Genomic DNA, 23,567 nt, shown 5'->3' on the forward strand with positions numbered 1-23,567 from the left:
TAAATAGCAAAGGCATTAAACATAAAAAACTTAAAAAAGTTCTGTAACCCAATATTTAAGTATTGAATTTTCCAAATTCTAGTTTTAGATTATTCAATGGACAAGGTCTAACATTTTTGGAATTTTTTTATAAATATAAAAAATTGAATAAAACTGAATAAAATAATTAAAGCAAAGGATAACACAGTGGCGATCCTGATAAAATTATGGATATTATTCGAGACTTTTACAGGGCTATATAGCTCCGCGTCTCAATATTACCATACCGTGAAGGAAAAAATTCAAAATGTACGGTTTGGATGAGGAATAGAAAAGCCCAGGTCAAGACCAAACATCATGTGAAATATTAAAACTAGGAGCAATCTCCTGGAAACAGTGAAGATATTGCTTAACAACGAGGAAAAAAACACAGAACTGATTAACCTTTCAAATGGAGGACGTTCAAAATAATGAAACAAATTCAAAAGTCTAAACAACCAAAAAACTCGCTCTCACTCTCACTCAACTCATTATTGATAAAGACCACAAGATAAAGCCGAAGCTTTCAAAAGCACACTCCAGGCTACCTTCGTTACCCCAGACCACCCCAACTTAAAAAAGTGGTTTCGACGAGATACCGAATGGAGATTGGAAGATGTACTCAATAACCCTCTACAGTACATAGATGACCATCCTCATCCGATGATTGCTCTTGTGCAAGGGAAAACCATAAGCAGATGTGTAACTACGGTAAAAACACGTCTCCTGGTCCTGATGGCATACACAGAAGATGCTTCAAAACAGTTCCAGGCAGTATCTACCGCTACTAGTTAAAACAATTAATGCATGCCTCTTGCTAAATTACTTTTCTACTTTCTGGAAAGTATCCAGTACGATGTTTCTTAAACCAGGAAAAGCATTTACCAGCACAGAATCCTATTGACCTATATTAAGAGGATCCTTAAATAAAGATTCTTAGAATTTCTAAAAGATCGCCGCATCATCTCTGACTTCCTTCTTGGATTCAACGGTGGAGACTCCATATATAATTTATTAATCGAAGCAGCAACCTTCATCTCACAATCCATTAATGAACAAGGCAAACTTGCCATATGATTCCTATCTTCCCAATCGGACAATCCGCGTTAAAGTTGCTAACCAATAAATGGAGAGTTACACCCATCCAAACATAGGCTGTCCTATTTAGATATCCTCGAAATCCTCGATATGACGAGAAAGGTATCCAGATACTCTATACACAAAGACTTAAACGCAGAAACTCGGTGTCCTATTTGGGAATTAAATTTCATGGGAATCACAACTGGGACACTGACATTAAAAACATCCTAGAAATACAGCTACCTCCTAGGAGTACGGTCTGGCAAATTCGAAAATACAAACCCAAAAACTCTACTGCACACGTACAAGACATGCATAAGATCTATTATTAAGTACAGAGCGATCCCGTATGTGTCTCTACACAAATGTTAAATTAATACCATCATGGCAACCGAAAGAAAAATGCTTAGAAGAATCATGGGAAGACGTGCAGATTATCCGTCAGCACTTATCTATCAACTCGCCAATATCCCCACAATAGAGAATAGAATCCATTCTCTTACCAAAAAATATGTGCTGTGGGCGATATATAGCTCCAACACAATAGCAAAAGAGGTTCTAAAAACTCCTTGCCATCGCCTAGGGCACATACCACGATGATGCACTAAAAACAACGCCACTAAGAGATCGCAGATAATAACAATCTGTATGCCAAAAATGCTGATCCAAGAGATGTTTCCACAGTATAGCTGGTAACATACAAGGTATCTTCCTGACTACTAAATGGCTAACCAAACTTCCTAGGACTTCCAATCCAATCAAACCAACATATAAATGAAGTTCCTACATGATAGCAGTCTATGACCCCCATTTGCAACTGACAGTGCTCTTCCCCACTCCAAGCTCCCGTAAAAAAGAGAGATGTCCTACCTTGAAGATGCACGCCGCCTAAACAATGATTCATAACGTTCAGGTCCGCTAGTAGAGCAGACGAGTTTTCCAAAATATTACGGACCAGGTTCAAACAATCCTCGCAAATATAAACCGGACAGCGTTTGATTCTTGCATGTTTCAGTCTTTACATACGGTCTTAAAACGACGGAGAAATTAAGAAATTTAAAAACTCGAGTAACCGACATTTTTGAAGGCTGGCTAAGCTTAGGTGGTAATGCACCGTTCAAATAGTGTGGTAATACTAGGATGGGGAGACACACAGACTGTTGGTTTGACGTCCTAGAGAAACCCAAATAAGTATGTGAAGACCCCAGAAGAGACGGCGACAAGGGCGAGAAAATTAAAGTGTTGTTAAAAAAATTGAAGCAGAGGAAAAGAAAGAAAATCAGACGAAGGAAGGAAAACCTCAAAGACAGATGGAAATATCTCTTTGAGAATAAATAACATTCTAACAGACTGAAAAGAGCAATCGGTCTCACCGTTTATATATCACATAAACAACCAGGCGTTATATTCCGAAAATAAGTTACTGTGAGATAAAAAAGTGTCAGATGGAACAATATAACAAGATACGAGCCAATAAAATGCTGATCCAAATTGGTAAAATTTCGAACTATATAATAAAATGAAATTTTGAGGATTTAAAAACATTTGCAGAGAAATTAAACTATTAATGTAAAATATATGGAAAATGAAATGAATTTTATAAAAGCCAAATTTGTTGTTATTTCAAAGAAAGTTAACGTCCCTGGTAATCTTGTCATAAGCAATGAGCAGATAGACAGAGCCGAAATGCTAGATCCTTAACATGAAATAAAACTAAGAATAGAAATAGCAAGAGCTGCGTATATAAAGATCTTTATTGTAGCAGCCTCAACCTCCGCAGGAGGCTCCGAATACGAATGATGAGATGCTACGTTTTTTCAACTCTCCCTTATAGATCAGATGCTTCGACACGCAGAAAAACTAAAATGGTTAAGCTTGCGCCATTTGAAAGGTGGTGACAACTTTCAAATGGCGCAAAGGTGGTGACACGCCGCATTTTACAAATATCATGGAGTGACAGAATAACGAATGTGGAACTTCTCCAGAGAATGAAAACAGCGATGAAATAATCAGCACCCTGAAAATAAGAAAGCTTGAATACTTTGGATACGTCATTAGTGGACCTAAGTACGTAATTCTGCAAAACATAATGCAGGAAAAAATAGAAGGGCAGACGCAGCCTATTCAAAAGAACATCCTGGGTTAATCATTTGCGAGATTGATTTGGAATTATAACAATTGCATTGTTTAGAACATAGGCAAATAAAGTTAGAATCGCCATATTAGTTTCCAACCTCAGAACCATGTCTCTGAGGCGACAGAACTTAAAGAAGAAGAATAAAATCAAACAAATACATTCATAAATTAGAGAAAATAAGACCATATTTTACGTAATATTCGTTTATTGCAGCTTTCTTTGATAAATATGGTCAATTAATGTAGTTATGGTGTTAACATCTTCATGGATTTTTTCAGACTTTCAATATTGTCAGTTACATTTTACTGCATAATGTTACAGTCATGTTTAATAAAAGAACAAGATTAAGTTTTTTATATTACCCAATTGAATAATATCCCAATGTTTGGATTTTATCACATTTAGTAAAAATTAATATAGGTTAAGACAATTATTTAAAAATAGTTGTCCCATATTTAATTCTCTATTTGGTTTTTTTTGTTAACAATTTAATACAAACAAAAAATATGTACAATTTATAGAATATAGTTAAATAATGGAATGATTAATGGCGTGCTTGTTTTTAGTACAAATGGTAGAAATAAATCGAAAATTAAGAAAATTATGCTTTGAATGTATTTAGTACGTAAATATAGTACAGTCAGTAAATTTTCAAGTTTACTTAAAACTAAGTGTTTTTTCTAAAGTGCCAGTAATTACTTTAAACTTCCTATTACTGATTCTAAGACTTTGCAACTCGTATTTCTTCTTTAAACCTGGTTATTTTTGAGTGAATCATTCACGAATTCTACTCAAAGACTATAACGGAAACTGTATACTATTGTATTGTTCCTGTATTATATTACGAGCACTACATAATAACAGTTGAAAAGAAACTTAGACTTCCCACATTCCCTATCAATCCGCTCCCTCCATCGTGGTAGATGTATGGCTAAAAAACTCCAAATGACGCAATGGAAACATAGCAAGAAAAATAGCTCTAAGTTTCCGGCAGCTCTAAGAACTCGAACATTTCCATGACGGTGTATGATTTCAATTATTATTATTAGAAATTAACGAAAAGGTAGGTTATTGAAATATTTAAAACAACACGGTATCTGCACAGAAAATACATTTTTCGACAAATAGCCAAAAAGAAAATGGATCTGGGTAAGCTCAAACAGATTAATCGAAATGATAACGAATTCAGTATTCGATTGGTATCCACTTTAGAATTATTGTGGTAAAGGTGGCGATAAATCTTTAAAAAAAGAACGGACCAATACGCTGAAAAAACAAAACAAAAAAATGAACCCACCCTGAAAATCTGGAAGTGCCTAAAAAGTATGAGAGAAACGATATTCTAGACGTAAAAGACTCAATGAATGCATTGTGATAGCAATTAAAAATTGCCAAAAAGAAATTTTGCGCTAAAAATACTGCAAATAAAGAAAAACTTTGGTGACTTAGTGACTTGGTGAATATACAAAAAAAAATTAATGAATAACGAAGAAAAGTTACGGCTAAGTAATGCAAAAATTTTAAAAGATTGGGGAAATTGAATAAAACAGCTTTAGGAAAGAGAATAAAAATCCTTACGGCAAAAAATGGCTCAGGGTAAAAAGAACATCTGCAACATAACAAACATAAAAAACAAACACAAATCCTTGACACAGTGAAAACATTTTATAAAAAACTGTATTAAAATACCGCAATATCTCAAGTGATTAATCAAAGATCAGAGAATATTCCTGAAATTATTCTGTCGAAGATAATTCGCCGATATGAAAAACAACAAGTACAAAGTAGAAACGAAATAGAAAGCAAAGCCATATAAGTAGGAGAGCACATATTATTATATTATTATACTAAAAGAGCAAATTATGAATATATTATGAACATCGGATTAATGCAATTATTTTACTCACATATTAAAAAAGAAGATATGACACTTTGGAAACCACTAACCCATAAATTTCTTATCACAAATATAAAAACATCTCACTCGGATTATTACTAATAGACTAAATTCCATGCTGGATATATACCAAACACGCAAGCAGAAAGAATTTAGGTTAGGATTTGATACTTATAAGTGATCTTTTACATGTTCTAAAGAGCCTTATAGAAAAATCTATGGAGTTTACGCTCCACGAAGATACTTATTTCCAACTGAAAGGCGAAATCTCAATGGCAAAATGCTAATAAACTTTAAATTGCTGAGCATATTGATAATGCGAAAAACTGTTGGCAGTTTTTCGCATCAGCAGCAACAGCAAAAAGTGCAAGCAGTTTGTAATTGAAATAATTAGCTAAAGTACAAGTAAATATTATTAAAGATATAATGTAGCCAATATTTCTTCTTTACTATATAAAAAACTCACGTCCTCTACGGAAGAGATCATTGGTGACTACCAGTGAGGATTTCGGCCAGACCGATCTATTAGTGATCACATACACATGATGAGGCAAGTGTTGGAAAAGAGCTACGAATACAACATCGGCATAAACAGTCTATATATTGATTTAAAATAAGCCTTTGACACTATCAACAAAAAAAAACTATACGAAAGTCTGCTGCTTATATGTATACCCAAAAAACTAGTCAGATTAATACAGCTTACTTTCACTGGCACCAAAGCACCTGTAGTAATACAAAATATGAAGACTGACAATTTTGGGAACAATAACGGCGCAAGACAAGTAGACGTCCTCTCATCACTATTGTTTAACCTCTTGCTGCGTGCAACAATAACCAAAGTCGATATCCGCGGGAACCTTATAACCAAAAGTAAACGAATAGCTGCATATAGGACTCTGGAAGAAGAAGATAAAATAGCCAAACTTAGAGCAAAAAAGCAAAAGATTTTAATCAGATTAGATGTATCCGAGAAAAAATAATAAAATGCTGATTCACTAAAAGGGTGTCAAAAAGAGATGAAAAAAAAAAATACTTTGGCTGTTTAATGAACAGATTTTGACAAAAAATAAGTAACAGCAATGGTCACCAAAATAACAATACTACTAAAAAGTCAAGAAAGTAAGTCAATTGGACAAGATGATATTCCTGGGGAAGAGTGTAAACCGTTAGGATAGACAGGAACAAGTTTCTTTAACAGAAGTGGGGCAAATGCTGGATAAATGGAGAAGCAGTATATTAGTATCGTGTATAAAATAAAATATTTGTTCAACAATTCACGAACTGCAATGCCACAAAACTGCTTAGTCACACCATGAAAATATGGGAAAGAGTAATTTATAGACGATAGCGAAGAAACCAAAACGTCTGAAAATGACTTGGGACTTATGCAAGGAAGATCAACATCAAAATGATTTTATTTGATATTTATTATAGACAACTGAAAACAAAAATTATAACCTCTTGAAGAGAAAAGAACTTAAAACTTAGTGGGAAAAAACATAGCATCAAAAATGTTCATTTAAAGATTGAGTAAAAAATGAGGGAAGCCAATCCCGCGAACAAATAAAGTCAAAAGGAATGATGAAGATAGAAATGATTGAACCATGCACGTAATTCACACGGCTGTGTATTATTTTTTGATAATATTCCAGTTGGTCAATCAAAGTACTAACAGCCAATATCTTATATATTTTATTCCTTTCGAGGATATAAGAATTTGTCTTTATATTATGATATGTCACTGAAATTTTTTATGTGATCTTTCTCGGCTCACCAGGTGGTTCTAACCAGGAGTTAAGGAATTGCACGTTTGCCGTTCCATTTACTAGTCTATCAGCTGCCGCTCAATTATCTTCTATATTATGGGTGACATATCGTCAGATTTCAATCCATTAAAGATAAACTTTTTTTAAGCAACTTTCTAAAAATTTACTGACGCTGAATGTATAATATTAATGTTAATTCTAAAACATTAATATGTTTTTTGTTATTCAGTTATACCCAAATATTTTATTAAAACATAAAACTTGAGAAAATATTAAACAATATTCGATTTCATTATAAAAAAACATTACTTACATCTTATCGGCAATAATACTTTTTATTTTGGCAATACTCAATATTCGAAGTTGGGCTTTTGAATTGTCTCACTCTTAATTGGTTTCTTATAATGATGACAGAGTCTTGGTAAAAGTTAAACCATCAACAAAATTTTTCATTATCACTTTTAAATTTTTAAATTTTTGAAACTTAACATTTTCTATAGGTGGCGTTGGATAGTCTCCCTCGCCACTTAAAAACTTTTTTATTAATACAGTATTACGACGTCACGATTTCAATTCTCAAAAACTTATTTTGTTATATTTTCCAACTTTTAATTAAGAAATATGTCAGTTTATATTATCGGTTTACTATAAGTGTGTGAGAATAAAAACGGAGAAGTAGAGCTGTTACATGTGCTTCAAGTCAGTTTTAAAGCATTCCAAATAAATTCTCATAGAAATAAAGATCTCATCAAAAAATGGCGGCTTGACATCACATTTTTTACCAGAAAAAAAATATTATACAATTAATTTGTTTAAAATTGAGCAATGTCATTTTTGTTTTCTGGCAAACAAAAGGATAATGCTAAAATCACCAGAGAAAGTGGATGCGTCTGGACGTAATCAGCAGAGGTGCACTAATTAGAATAATTTTCTGAGTTGCAGTAACATCAGTATACAAAACAGCAGAAGAAACGTTAGCGTCTCTCAGAACCATAATTTGGGAAATCAGAGAACACAGTTCATCGTGGGGGACTTCAATAGCCACAGCACCCCTTGGGGTTATAATCAGATGTACAATTATAAACAATTTGTGGATTGGGCAGATGCTAATAAAACTTAGCACTCTTACATAATTCAAAACTGCTTTGCTCCATCGTCAGCTCTGGAGGAGGTGTTTTAGAAAGTTGCAACCTAGAAAATTGCTTCATAAATTCCAACATACAGAACTGCTGCATCAAAAGGGTCAATGAACCAATCCCAAAGACTCAACATAAACCTATAGTAATACAGGTTTACGCAGTAATAAGAGCACCAAAAATTATCTTCTGCAGAATTTTCAATTTTAAAAAGGCAACATGGATAAACTTAACATCAATAATCTAAGTCCTACCTTAGAGAATTATGATATCTTTGTGGAGAAAATCTAGATAATATCAAGGCGACACATACCTAGAGGCTGCAGACAGCTTTTCATACCGGGTTTTACCAAGGAGTCAAAAACCGTTCTGACCAAACACGAAAGACTATACAGTCAAAACCCAATCAACTAAGAAACACTTGCTTGTGGAACAGCAGTCATGGAAACACTCCGCGAAGAAAGGCAAACAAAGTGAATGGACAGTTTTAACACCATGGATATTAAACATAGTGATAAGATTGCGTGGAACCTTACTAAAAAGCTCAGCTGTGACCCCACTGAGACCAGGCAACCCTATAAAGTAAGGCTAGAACAAATGAGACCACCATCTCCTATTAAACGAAAAGCGCAGCTTAAGACCACAGAAATTAAAATTAACTATTAACTAATTTATTCCCCAATCCAAAAGAAATTGCCTCGAGATACCTTTCACTAAAGGTATCACTCTATATACCTTCAAAAACTAAACCACTTGTTTTAGTTCTTTAATGGAGAAATACACTCAATTAAATATTGGCAAGGCAGCGGGAGTGGACAATATCTGTATAAAAACATGTACAAAGTAGCTCAGAATTGGGGATGTTTAATAACTTCCGGTACAACTGAAGAATCCTATTACTGTGGGGGAGATTTAAAGTAGCCCTTTTAAAGCCGGGAAAGCACGACCAATTTGGGAACTATGTTCGCGCTTCACTATTCTGCGGCAGAGTACGCTTGTCCAGCTTGACCCAGATCGGTCCACGCCAGGAAAGTTGACGTCATCGCAAATAAGACATACACACTAAAAACAGGCTGTTTGAAGCTAACTCCAATAGAAAAACTTCACAGAGCTGCCGTCTTTACTACCCCCAATATCCGAAGAAAATGAATTGATGGAACGGACCAAGCAGATAATTGAAGAAGATCCTTTCTATGGAGCCGAATGCAAATCCAAAAGATTAAAATCTCGTTGCAAATTCCTGGATGTCATCATGGAGATGCCCAGTGGTGTGAACTCCAAGTGACCAGTATGGAGAACAATGAACCGAATAAGAACCGGGGTGAAAACCACCACTGAAAACCAATCAAATAAAATGGGATCTTTGATACGAAATATATAATAAATACGAATGTGGCGCCATACAGAACAGGGAACATATACTGACCTACCTAATAACCTTTTAATGAGTTCGCATACTATTGATTATAGGTATAAAACTCTGCAAAATTAACCCAGGTTAAAAAATTCTGTTGATGGGTTATTTTATTTTCCAATGATTTTCGTATTCCATTCTGAAATAAAAAATTCTTGAAAGAGTCCATACCTTGTTTTTTAGCTTAATAATTTTAGAAACACCCGATGAAAACTGTATTAACAAAGCAAAATATGGATAAAATCGTGTTCAACCTTTGTTATAAGAAGGAATTCCAATAGAGAAGGTTGAACAAATTTGAAATAACATGTCGAGTTATAAAGACAAACGGAAATCGTACGATCTTGGTAGGAAATCTCTTCTTCTTTTAGATGGAATATGAAAATCAAGTCAACAACTTCTACAGTTACAATATTGCAAATAATATCTAGACAGTGCAATCAGTTCAATAAATACATGCTAAAAGTGCTGTACACAAAAATAATACTGGATATCAAAGACGCAATCATGCTGTCACGAGCTCACCTGACTCAATGGACGAATTTTTTCGTAGATAATACTCTCTGCCTGCATGGCAGAAGGAGGAGGATGGTCTGGCGTAGGCGGTTGGTTATAGTGAGTCGGCGAAAGCGGGAAGACGTCCGTTCTCAGCATCTTCTTCTCTAATTTGGTAGAGTTTCTTGAGCTTCCGGCTGTTAACAAACGAAATACATGGTAGTAAAGATATTGTGTTGTGTAATATGTTTAGGATCAATTGAGCTGGCACAAGATGCCAATTAGCAACATCTACCAATATATGAAGTACTTCGTTTTTAAATATGAAGTTTATATCAAGATGATCAATGTTAAAATAGCTTTGCCTATTGGAAAATATCGGTTTTTTTTTGATATTTTGAATAACTCTAAGAATATTGATGACAAACTCTTCAAGCTTATATGAACATTTTAGAAGATAAATAAATTATGGATTCCATATCGTTCTCACGAACATAAAAACCACTTACAGAGGCCTTGAAAACTCAACTATAGTGAAAATACTGACATAAAATGCAACTAGGGTGTGTTCTAAATTTCTAAGTAAAGACGCTGTCTTTTAGTATTTTTTACTCTTACATAATTCTTTCATTACTTTAAACACTGGGATAAATGGAAGTGAAGAATTGGTATATCATCATTAGCATATATTTATACGGAATATTCAATAATCTAGTGAATGTATAGGGGTTCGAATCATATATTGCAGTTAAACGCAGAGCACCAGTCGATCTTCAACAATAATTTCTGCTGAAAAATGTTCTTAGTAAAATAGCAACTATTTGTTTGTCCTATGTTAGAATAAATGAGAAACTAACCGAAAGTTTCAGGGACACTAAGAGCGTGATGCAATGCTGCATACTAAGCTCAACTCTATTCAACATATTTGATGAATGGATAATGCGGAAAGCTACTGAGGACTGGGACGGTGGCATCACTATCGGCGGGAAGAAGATTTGCAACTTAATTTATGCAGATGCTAGAACCGTCCTCGCTAGTTCCTAAGTTGAGATTCACCTTCTACAACGAATTGAAGAAGTAAGCTTAACAATGGGTCTTAAAATCTCTCTCTTCAATCCTGACCCCCCGGAGGGAGTGTAGTGGTCATTGAGATGTCGTGTATTGTCCGTCTCCAAAGATCTTTGCCTCTGGTCATATGTTTAAAGTTAGACATAGGACTCAAAATCATCTAACCATAATAAACAATATCGCTGTTGTAGATAAGTTGTACTATGCCCAAATCATCATGTATTATTTATTAGCATTCAGGAAGAATGTGTACTTTGAAAAGAGAACTTGAAACAGATCGTTTAGATCTCTCTACACCCTTTCTAGCGTGTATCTTCGAGTAAACGCAGCCAGTTGACCATCCAGTTATCCAGTGTCAGTTTCAGTTCATAAAATTAGAAACTAACAATGGATAATGAAATTCAATCATCACCAGAAGCCTTTTTTTTGAGCATTATTTGAAGCCAGAAAATGGTCGAGAAAACTTCTTCGGGACAATTCTTTTTCATACTACAAAATATTTTAAAAACAACCCTTGTATATATTTTATCATGCACTCGGTATATATAAAAAATAAATGCTATTGACATCTGGCACCATCTCATAATAGGAATAAAATAAAACGCTATGTATGTCCTAAACCACACTATCAACAGATATAATACAAAACTACAGATTGTCTTGACCAAATATTTAAAAAAGCCACAATAATATTGCACTTTTTACTTACTATTTTCGTCGGAAATCATGATAAAAGCACTAGAAACAAAGGTTGTTTCTGGTGCCGAAGAACTAGCAACAGGTTCTTCGTGCTTCCTTCGAAAATCGTATTCTTCGTATACTTCCGGGTGTCTACGAAGTTTTCTACGAGGATTCTGTTGCTTGATTATCATGTTTTCGTACATGGAAGTGATGGCTATCGGTTCGTGTTTCTTCCTGCTATCCAAATCCTCGCTCTTGCCTCGTTGGAGCTCACTTCTATAACAACAAAAGAAATGGATGATTTTTTATTATCAAGACTCTTGTTTATGGTTTAAATACAATAAATCCCCTCTGGCTATGACGTCGGCAACTCCTAAAATATTCGGCTCAAATATCAGCTAATACAGAATATCTCTGCTATTATCTACCAAGTAAAGATCTCTTCAACTCTCATTCTGCTAGTAAACTTTCCAATTTCTTTCTACAACTCCAATATTAATTTCACTTACAACTTTCTGGAATAAATTGATAGTATATTTTAATCTCCGGTTAACTAATTACGATACATAAATTTCCAATTTCTGAGGCAGGCCTTTAAAGAAAGAACTAATAACCAAGAGATACTAACGGGAGGACGTCAAGGAAAATTCTGTATACAGCGAGGAGTACGGCAGGGAAATACCACCTCTCCACAGCTATTCACGACACTTTTAGAATATACTTGTAAGAAGGCAGATTTGAACGAGCATGGTATCAACATAAATTGAGAGAAGCTCAGTCATTTGAGATTCACAGGTGACATCGATCGTCCGTATAGCCGATAATGCGTGCAATAATATTGGAAAGCCAGACCCTGAAGGTCGGACTAAAAATCCACATGAGCAAGACACAAATAATGACTAATTTGGTACAAAATCGTAATACTGCTGTTGATGGAAAGGATATAATAACGGACTGTTGTATAAATACTTGGGACATGACATTCATTTGAGCAGAGATAACCAGATATGTAAGACCAAATGTCGCATTGGATTAACCTGGACAGCGTTTGATAAATTAAACTATGTATTTAAATCGGATCTACCCATCAAAAGAAAAATCTTTGACTAGTGTGTTACCTGCACTCATTTATGGAGCGGAAACATTAACACTAACAAAAAAGGTAGTAAACGCGCGAGCAGGAAGAAATACGTCGAAGAACACAAACAACAGATGCTATCGAAAAATCACGCCACTAAAATGAAATTAGATAGGACACGTCGCCAAATTATCTGACAACCGATGGACCAAACGTATTTTCGAGTGGAGGCCAAGATAAGAAGTACTAAGGAGCAGAGGCCACCCAACAACGAGATGGACGGACGACCTTAAAGTTAGCAGTAGCTGGATACAAGCCGCACGTGACAGATACAGACGGAAAGTACTGAGGGAGAACTATGTCCAGCAGTGGGCGCTTAGATAGATGATAATAATGATTGCTAAGGGCCCTATAGCTGTTGCATGTACTGACATGATGACATACATGACATCAAATGGAAATTAAATGAAATATTGCACTCTCCCGCTCCTTCAGCTACATACATACTGTTTAACTCTGTTCTATGCATCAAACTGTTACTCAGTATCGCCAGAAAATAAAAAGTAGCAATATGTACCGATTCTTTAGCACCTATTCATTCTCCTAAAAGTATGTATACTGCAGAACCTTTGGTTCAAGCTATTCAACGCTCTTTCTATCGACTCTTTAACGTCTATTAATTCTCTTAAAAGTTTGTATACTGCAGAACCTTTGGTTCAAGCTATCCAAAGATCTTTCCATAGCTTAATTTCATGGAAGTGTCAATTACCATGATCTGGATTCTGTCCCACGTGGGACAGAATCTTTTTACATATAATTGCTATATATTTTGTACCAGACAGCACCCTAATACGGGTTATTATATTTTCAGCATTTAGTTTACCATTTAACGTTAACCTGAAGATGCATATCAAATTATATTATGCGAAACCGGTCGTTGGTCCTTATTCTATTCTTATTCTTATTCCTATTTCTTTTTACCTGTTTGAAACGGACTCACATGGGCAACATATTTAAGATTTATTTTTGCACAATTTGCTGTCCGCGTCCGTTGTTACGAGTGTCAGTTGAAGTGGGATTTAAATATACAGGCTCATATATCCGAATTTTTGTTTCAAAAACAATTCGTATAGAGGAGGTATACAACTATTTTTCTCTTTTCGAGTATTTCCATATAGAGGTCGTAAAGAGAGAGTTCACTGTATATTTCTTTTTCTCGAATCGAGTAATTTAAGTTTTCAGATTGAACTTCTTTTTCAGAACATTTTTTTTTGTCTTTCTTAATTAATGCTTCTCCATCTTCGTTTTCTATTTTAACATCTTTTATTATTGATTTGTATCGTATTTGAATATTCCAACTGATTTTTCCAAATATAGTTCCCTTTTAAAAATAAATTTTCTCTTTTAATTCATCGTTTACCTTTTTCAAATTTTGTTTCATTCTTCTTACTTCGTGTTTGTTTGTTTTAAAGTTTCTCTTTTATTTTTCAGAATATGATTTATATCGTATTTCCTTAATGTCTGTTACCTCTGTTCGTAACTGTTGCCTTGTATCTTTGAAAATATGTTATTTACTCTTAAAACGGGTTGTCGTTTAATGGTTTGACTCTTTTTGGCCCTTTTCTCCAATAAACTCGTCGAAACCAAAGATATATATCTGTTTATTAGATTACTTTAATTCACTCTTGGATTTTTATTATAGGGATTTATATACACTTCAATTTTTGTTACAAAGTTTCGGTATCTCTTTCTAATGGCACGTTTAACGAGATTTTAACACATCTTTATGTGATGTTATTTGTTATTTTGTTTTGTTTTATTTTGTTTATCTGTTGCTTTGATTATATTAATTGCTAATTGATTTTCAATCTTTGTTGCGTACTATCGCGCACTATTGCTCAATTGTATTTGTCCATAAAACTCGCGATTTTTACTATTTTTATTAGAGAAAATGTCGATCACGTCCTAACAGTTTCACACACCGTTGCAAATTGTGATTTTTAAGCTATCGAGAGCCACATATTTTATTCTATTTTCCTTATTTATATGTTTTCTCCAATTTGACTTAACAAGAACCAGTAAAAATTTGACAGTAGGAAAATATTCCTTAAATATATCACATAGTATAATCAGATTGATTGTAAAAGTTAGGAATCAGCCTAAAAGTGGCAAGTGTGATCGATGACCTTTAACTTTAATAATATTTGATATAATTGAAGAAAATTCAAATTACATATATGTAAATTTATACATAATGAAGATAAATTCGAGAGACTCATGGAAATTTGTGAAAATATACAAGAATCATGTAATTACACCTCAGGCTGCACCTCTCTCAGCCGTAAATAAACGCATCAAAATCAGTTGTTGTACAAACGTTTTTAGCAGTTCGAGGAGGTTTATCGCTGTTTCGAATTAGTGCTATTTATTTGTTATTGTATTCTTTTTCGAGCTATGGAAAGGAGAGATTGTGTTAATAATGCAGACTGCTTTTGTTATATTTGTGGCAGTTTTGTGGTTGCAAAACAAAGACATAACATAACCTTATTTTTTCGTAATGCGTATCATGTCTATTTTGGAGTGAAAATAGGAGAACAAGACAAATCTTGGGCATCACACATTGTATGTAAAGTTTGTGTAGAAGCTTTAAAAGTTGGACAAAAGGAAGAAAAAAGTCATTGCGTTTTGGAGTTCCCATGGTGTGGCGTGAGCCACAAAACCATTCTGATGATTGCAACTTTTGCTCCTGCGATTTAAAGGGATTTAATCGTAAGAATAAAAAAAAGTATTTTATACCCGAACCTAAAATCTGCTATTCGGCCTATTTCTCATGGCCCTGATGTACCCATACCTATTCCACCAAAGGAGTTAGAGAATGTGTTATCGTTTGATTCGGAACAGTCTGCATTTGAGTTCCTAGATCCCGAAATTACTTTTAAAGAAGAACGACCACAACTATTTAATCAAATTTAATTAAACGATTTAATAAGAAACTTAAATCTTCCCAAAGATGCCTCAGAACTTCTAGCCTCTAGACTTCGCGATAAAAATGTAGAAAAGGACCTACGGAGTCCACATTTTACTCAAGAAGATTCTTTAGTATATTGTAACAATACCTCCGACTTAGTTATTAAGCTAGGAGCTGCCTCTTATAAAAAGGAAGAATGGCGACTATTTACTGACTCTAGCAAAAGTAGTCGAAAAGGTGTTTTACTGCACAATGGTAATACACTGGCTTTTGTTCCGGTCGCTCATTCTGTTCACCTTAAAGAAACATACGAAAACTTGGAACTTCTCTTAGAAAAAATTAAATACCGACACCATAACTGGATACTTCGTGGAGATCTAAAAGTTCTGTGTATGCTACTTGGGCAACAGTCAGGTTATACTAAATATTGTTGCTTCATTTGTGAATGGGACAGCCGAGCACGAGATAAACATTGGACCCAAAAAGAATGGCCTACAAGAGAAAACCTTACGCCAGGAAGTAAAAACATAAAACACAATGCCTTAGTTGATCGTGAAAGAATTTTATTGCCCCCTCTGCATATAAAATTAGGTTTGATGAAACAGTTTGTTAAAGCTATTGACAAAAACAGAGAATGTTTTAAATATATTTGTTCAAAATTTCCCAAGTTGTCCGATGCAAAATTAAAAGGAGTTTTTGTTGGTCCCGACATTAGATTTTTATGCAGACACGAAAACTTCGCTTATCAAAAAGAAAGCGCGGACTTCATTTAAAGAAGTTATCGAAAAGTTCTTCTAACTTCTATCTATTGCATCCTATCTCTAGGATGCAATATGAGTTTAAAAGTACATTTTTTATTCGCTCATCTAGACCAATTTCCAGGAAATCTTGGAGCTGTTAGCGAAGAGCAAGGGGAACGTTTCCACCAAGACATTAAGCAGATGAAAAGACGTTATCAGGGTAAATGGAGCGTATCCATGATGGCAGACTACTTTTGGATGCTACAACGTGATAATCCTGAGAAAATTTGTAGAAAAATTTTTACCAAACGCAGTTTTTTGACAAAAAGGAAAATATTTCATTAATTTGTGCATACAAAATATGTAGTTTTCTTTATTTTGAGCATTACTCTTATTTTTAAAATATACTTATTAATAAATGTATTTATAAGCACATTTAGTGTTTTTTTTTATTTCTTAATTTGCTAAAATATCTTACGTGATAGAAAAAATTTGGTTTACAGATTTGGAATCAGTGCACCAAAATTATATAAAATCACTTATCAATCAAATTTAAAACATCTTTCAAAAAGTTTTTTTTGTAGACCTGTGTAATCAAAATAACTAATTTTAATTCAATGTCTTATTCTCCATTGTGCCGTGAATAAGCAATCAAGTCAATGGAAAACCCCAAAAAGACCCAATTGAACAATAAAGCTGATATACAATATCCTTACAAATAACTGTATGGGCTTAGGAATACTATTAATTGTAGAATCATATTTTTCTGAGAATTTAACTACAAAATCAATCTGTTCAATCTTCAAAAGTAATTACATCAAAAGAAAATGCATTTCTACACTTTACGAACGCTTCTTAGTACAAAAGTTTTCAGTATTTTATTATTTTTATTAAGTACGTATCTGTTATCAACAATGTATAGAAATATAAAGTTTTTTAACATTCTACTAGATTTTATAAACGTTTACCAAGTTTTAACTTTTACAAATGATTATGACTGTAACGAAAGTGGAAAATTACTTAGAGGTTAATAACCGTCTGTCGGAAATTTAGTTAGGGAGGTTAATGTGCATTTAAATTATGTATTATCACAGAGCAATGCAAAAACTCGAGATTGACAATTATTCTGAATATTTGAAAAGTAAATATTACTGTCCAGACAAAGTCTTGTTGAAATATTAAAATTTATACAATTGAATTCAGACTACTTATGAAACATAATCTATGCTCGTGATCTGATAAACGAATAATAGATCAATACATAAAAAATAGTTCAAAATAAATAACAAATTATTATTTGCATAATCGTTCTTTGTTCTCATAAGTAAATATTTTGTAGTCATCCCAGTAGAACATCCTAAACTGTCTTTTCCATTACATAAAAACTAGCCTAAGTAAACACCTTCCAAATATAAACAACATTACAACATTTGGTGGTTTAATAAATTTATTACTGATGTACGTAAAGTTTATTTTTTATAGTAATTCAATATCCAAAACCTTATTAAATGCATAGATTGTGTAGAGCAGAGAATAAACTAAAACTTCATCATCATAATCACTGGCTCCACAACCCAGATCGGGTATTGATCTAATCAATTATTCATCTCCATTCATTCCTATTTCAAGCTTTCGTTCTGCAATTTCTAGTTTCGGTTTCTCTCAAATCGCTGTGTAGGGTGTACTTGGTTCATATATAGTATTTTTGGCCGCCCCTTAGGTCGCTTTTCCACCATTTCTTGTTGAGTTATGATTCTTGCTGGTGCAGATGGTTCCATGCGCTCCAACTCAGCGTGCCAAGCTTTATCAGCTTTACCACATTAGGTTCCGTAGACTGGACAATTCAAAATAATTGTATAGTCTTCTCCAAATGCCATATTCGCATACACCACTGTATATACAGGCTGATTGATTAATGTGATAAAGCTCAGTAGATCCCCTATAATAATAGATAGCAATAAAAGTTAATAACAAAAATTGTAGGTAACTTTGAGGTTCACATTACAAAATGAATTAGAATTTTATAGGGCAGCGATGCCCAAACAGTGGCAGCGTTTAAAGTTGATTTTTGAAAGAATTCAAAAGTAAGCAGGCCTGGTCCAAATATTCCAAACTTCTGAGGCAATGCGACCGCGCCATGTTTGGCAATTGTTACCGATTCTTCTCGAATATCTATTTCATGTATAATAAGTTGCAGTAACGGAGCATTATGCCAGTCTGTAAGCAGTATGTAAGTTACGATAAGTAGAAGTTCTATGTAAAATTTCAATATTTAAAACGCAACATGAGTGCTGCAAAAAAAGTAAAACGTACCATTTTAGTAGTGATTGGAAGCGTGTACTTTACTCGTTTGTCGAATTTTCTAGCATAACCCTGCATAACCCTAACCCTACATTAAAAGTATGAAAATTATTTTCCGTCAAAGAGTAAGTTAAGAAGACGAAAATTCAAAGATTCGAAAAAAAGTTGTTTAAAGCGAGAGCAATCCATCTTATCTAGACCAGTCAAATAATCGGTGATTTGAAATAAGCATTTCATGAAGAGGCTAATGTTTTATTTGATGATTTATTTAAAAATTAAAACATAGATTATATCTATCAAAGAGGCCCAGTTATCCCATACAACTATTACCAGACAAATCAAGATCATGAGCAAAGATTTGGAATCCTTTTATAAAAAGGGATATTTTGGGATCTATATACTTTTCATTCAGTTATGTGTCCACCGATATGACTGATACTGCCCAGTTATGTATGTTCATCCGCATGGTCTTTCTTGATATGTCGGCCAAAGACGAATTATTAACAGCAAGTTCTATGTTAAGAAATACTAATTATGAATGATGTGATAGACATTGCCACAAAGATTGTGAATTTAATCGAAGCACTGAAATTCGTAAGTTGGGAAAATTTTATTTTACAAATATTAGTATTAGATGCTTGATTAGATGCCTTAATAATATTTTGTATTTATAAGCATTTATAATCAAAGCATTTTATTAAATCTATGTATAATCTATGCTACAGCACAGTTTCGGTAGTCGGTAGTCGATCGCTTGTCTACTAAATATTTTGTAGTAGATCGCAGACACTACAGATCTGAGGACATCTGTTAAAGGGTGTCCGATAACATGGTAGCAGACCAAACTTATGTTTTTTTTTTAAATGAAACACCCTGTATTTTATTTCATATTCGAAATTTTCTTTACTTTCCCATTACAACATTACCAAGTGTCGTTATGTTATACAGGGTATTTACAAAGTTATAACCAATTTTAGATGAAAATCGTAACGTTCAACTTAACTGTATAACTAAAAAGAAGCATAAAGACAATGATCTATATCCGTCATATTTTTTATTGATTTTCAAAATTTTTAAAATTATTGATATTACTAATTTCCTTTATATCGAATACAGGGTGAGTCGAAAAGCAAGCACATTTTTTTTCAGTAATTTTAAATAGAACACCCTGTATTATGTCACAATCTAAAAGTACCATTACCATACTTAATTTTTATTTAATATTCCCTATGTTTAAATTTATTATTTTTTGATATATTTTCATTTTCAAAGTAGATTATTAATTAGGTATCTAAATTTTTACAAATTTTAAGTAAGCCATCACTGACGGCCACTTTTGCATGACGGTGCTCCTGTTAACGATAATGCATTGATTCAAGGTGAACTTAAGGACCATTTTCCTGATAGATGGATTAGAAAAAATGGACACCAGTAGCGTGACGTTAAAAATGAAGTTTATACAATACCTCCAACCAAAAGGGATGAGATGAAAGATAGAATACGATATTTATTTCGAAGTGCTAGTGTACAAATGCTTCGTAATGTAAGTGACTCATTCAATAAGCGTTTTCAGACCTGCAAGTTTTTTGGGAGGTCATTTTGAACATGTTATGTAATTAAATATTAAAAATATATTATTAAAAGTAGTTTTGAATTTTTCCATAAATATTGTATTTGGTGTTTGTGTGTTTTTTTTGTAAAATCTATTAATAGTAAATTATTTTTCTTTCTTTATTTGTTACATTATTACATTGATTGCCGGATTATTATTCAGTAATGATCAACTGCCAGTTCTAGACAATTCAGTCATGGCTTACTTAAAATTTGTAAAACACCTAATTTAATAATTTGCTATGAAAAATGAAAATATCTCAGAAACAAATAAATTTAGACACGAGGAATATTAAATAAAAATTAGTATGGTAATGATACTTTGCGATAGAGATATAATATATAGTTCAATTTAAAATTACTGAGAAAATAATGTGCTTGCGTTTTGACTCACCCTGTATTCGATATAAAGAAAATTAGCAATATTAATCATGTTTGAATATTTTGACAATCAATTATAAAATGTTGCAGCAATAAATCATTGTTATTTTGTTAAATCATTGTTGTTTTTTTTTAATTATACAGGGAGTTGAACTTGTGACGATTTTCACGTAAAAAATTTTATACCTTTGTAAATACCCTGTACAACACAAATACAATAAAACCTATATTGTTGTGATAAGAAAGTGCAGAAGATTTCGAATATAAAATAAAATACAAGATGTTTTATTTAAAAAATATAAGTTTGGTCTGCCACTATTTTATCTTACACCCTGTAATATTCTAACTAATTTTATAATATGAACCTGAAAGTTGCCTACAATTTTTGCTTTTTTTGCTTAACTTTTATTGCTATCTGTTATTATAGCGGATCTATTGAGCTTTATCACACTAATCAATCACCTTGTATGTTGAGAGAAACTAAAACTTACTTTTTCTCGATTTTTATCGTATTTCTGATTTTTACAGATATAACTGGAGGAAAAAATATTTATAAACACTATGGAAACGCATTTTTTTGGCTAGTAGTGTAACTAAAGTTAGAAAATAAAACCTTGTTTATGATTTCTTCTTCTTCTTCTTCTTTTTATATAGACATGACTCTGTCTGTTTTTCAATGTGCCTCCAGTAAGTTGTCATTCCATCGTTTGCGTGGTCTTCCTACTGATCGTCTTCCTATTGGGGAACCGTCTCTTGCCGTCTTTACCACTCTATTTGTTGTCATTCGGCTTAAATGATCGTTCCATTCTACTCTTCTATTTCTTACCCAGTTTTTGATGTTCTCCACCTTGCATCTATGTCGTATATCTGTACTTCTAGCTCTGTCCCATAGTGTCTTACCATCAATTTTTCTAATCGTTTTCATCTCTGCTGTTTCTAACATCCTTTTTGTTCTCTCTGTGTCAGGTCTTGTTTCTGCCGCGTATGTCATTATTGGTCTGATGACTATTTTGTAAATTCTGCCTTTCGTTTCTTTCCCGATATTTTTATTTCTCCATATTGTTTCGTTTAGGCAGCCTGCTTCCACTTCGGTTTCGAGCTTTCCGTAGCTAGATAATGTGATGCCTAGATATTTAAACTTGTTTATGATTTAGAAGACATAAAACACACCACTGTTTTGACATAGGTACCATTTTTTGAAATGAACTATTTTGACTTATGAGTTTTTGCACCAAGCTTACGACGTGAAGATTTGATTCTTGTTGTCTCACCTGTGGATAAAATGTTCCACATTTCCACTCTTTCTGTAGTAACTAATAAACTAACTACATATGCAAACTGAATTTTTTACATTTAAAAGAAAAACACGTCTCCCTTTTGTTGACAATCACCAGGTTTCGCAATCTAGATATTTCAATTGGTATCCAAAATCCTAACAATCTAATTTATCCGACAAACTTTATTAAGTTCCTCTAAATCCTAATGTTTTCTACGAATCAATTTACAAAAACATGAGATTTCGAACTGGCTAAATAGTACTAGATATAAATATTCTACTTACCTTGGCCGTTCTGGTTCGTCTTCCAAAGCGATGTTGAAGACGTTCATTTCGACATACTGGTCCATACTTCTACCATGGCTTAACCTCTCCCTCCTATTCTCTTTATCGAAATCATTTAAGTTGCCTTGACTTCTAGTGCCGCTGTGTGCCAGAAAGAGATATTCGTAAGCGCTGTTGCTGACTCCGTCCACTGACATCGACATCGGTTGGATATGGGTTGGAGATATTGATATGTTCCGACGAGGGGGTTTTTTGGGAGGAGTTGGCTAAAGAGAAGTGTGTTTTTAGCTTAATGAGATTAATATGGTTCAGTAACTTATACTAAAAGGGATCTTAAACACGGGTCAATATAGGTTGTTTTACGTAGATCGTTGAATGCATTAGTTGAACTTTAGACATCGCGGAAAAGATCGAATTATTAAAATTTAAAATTTACACTTCCGCAGAACTATAGCTGTCCTAGAAGTCTAGAACGTTCACAACTCGCTGTGTATTTCGGAAAAATCTGTAATCCGGTAATTTAATTGCAATAAAATGACTTTAACACCGATAAACACTGCAACAACAGTTGTTTTAGTTCAAGATGATCCTAGTCAATATTACAATATTATGTGGCTAAAGTGATATGGTATAATAAGTTCGTTCGTTGTTCAAAGAGCCATTCAATTTATTAAAACTAATTATCACATTAGAAGGACAATACACGCAGGAGCATATCGATTTTTGGCCTCTTTATACCTGAAAAATAGACTTCGAACTTCATTGGTGTTGGCAAATCGTCTGATGAAGTGTCGATGTAAGCAGGTGGGCAGTTTGACTTGATAGAGATGGCAAATCGTGTAAATCTGCTATACATAGAATATAAAAGCTTGAATCACTTTAGCAAGAATCTACGAAAACTGTACTGACGCAGATTGGAATATCAGGGAGATATCTCAATTGGAAACTCAGGAAGAAAAACGATTTGTCCCACTCAATATTATGGGAGGAATAATCTTGTACTGAGCTGTCTTTTGTAGACGGAAATTCCATGACTAAAGCAAAGTACATAAAAGCCATTTTAGACTACTATAACGCTAGTCATTGGAGCAACATTTAATTATCTCTACGCTGAGACGTGTAGAGGAAGTTACAAGGGACCCAGGAGAAAATATTAGATACTTGTGAATTAAAAATAATGAAAACAATCTTATAATTTTTATGTACATTTTTATGTATATACGATTTACGAA

At 33.5% G+C, this 23,567-nt stretch overlaps 1 protein-coding gene across 2 annotated transcripts in view; it reads right to left on the reverse strand.

Moving 5' to 3' along the window:
* The window catches only part of LOC140439857 (ankyrin repeat and sterile alpha motif domain-containing protein 1B-like), a 192,851-nt gene that overhangs the window by 39,807 nt on the left and 129,477 nt on the right, over positions 1 to 23,567 (reverse strand). For both annotated transcript variants that reach the window (XM_072530012.1, XM_072530013.1), the window contains exons 11-13: positions 22,336 to 22,601; positions 11,724 to 11,971; positions 9,977 to 10,143 (exon numbers count right to left, since the gene is read on the reverse strand). In XM_072530012.1, coding sequence (XP_072386113.1) covers positions 9,977 to 10,143; positions 11,724 to 11,971; positions 22,336 to 22,601 — 681 coding nt within the window. The remainder of the gene's footprint in view (positions 1 to 9,976; positions 10,144 to 11,723; positions 11,972 to 22,335; positions 22,602 to 23,567) is intronic.

This window comes from Diabrotica undecimpunctata, chromosome 4 (assembly GCF_040954645.1).
Source record: "Diabrotica undecimpunctata isolate CICGRU chromosome 4, icDiaUnde3, whole genome shotgun sequence".
In the NCBI taxonomy this organism is placed as follows: domain Eukaryota; kingdom Metazoa; phylum Arthropoda; class Insecta; order Coleoptera; family Chrysomelidae; genus Diabrotica; species Diabrotica undecimpunctata.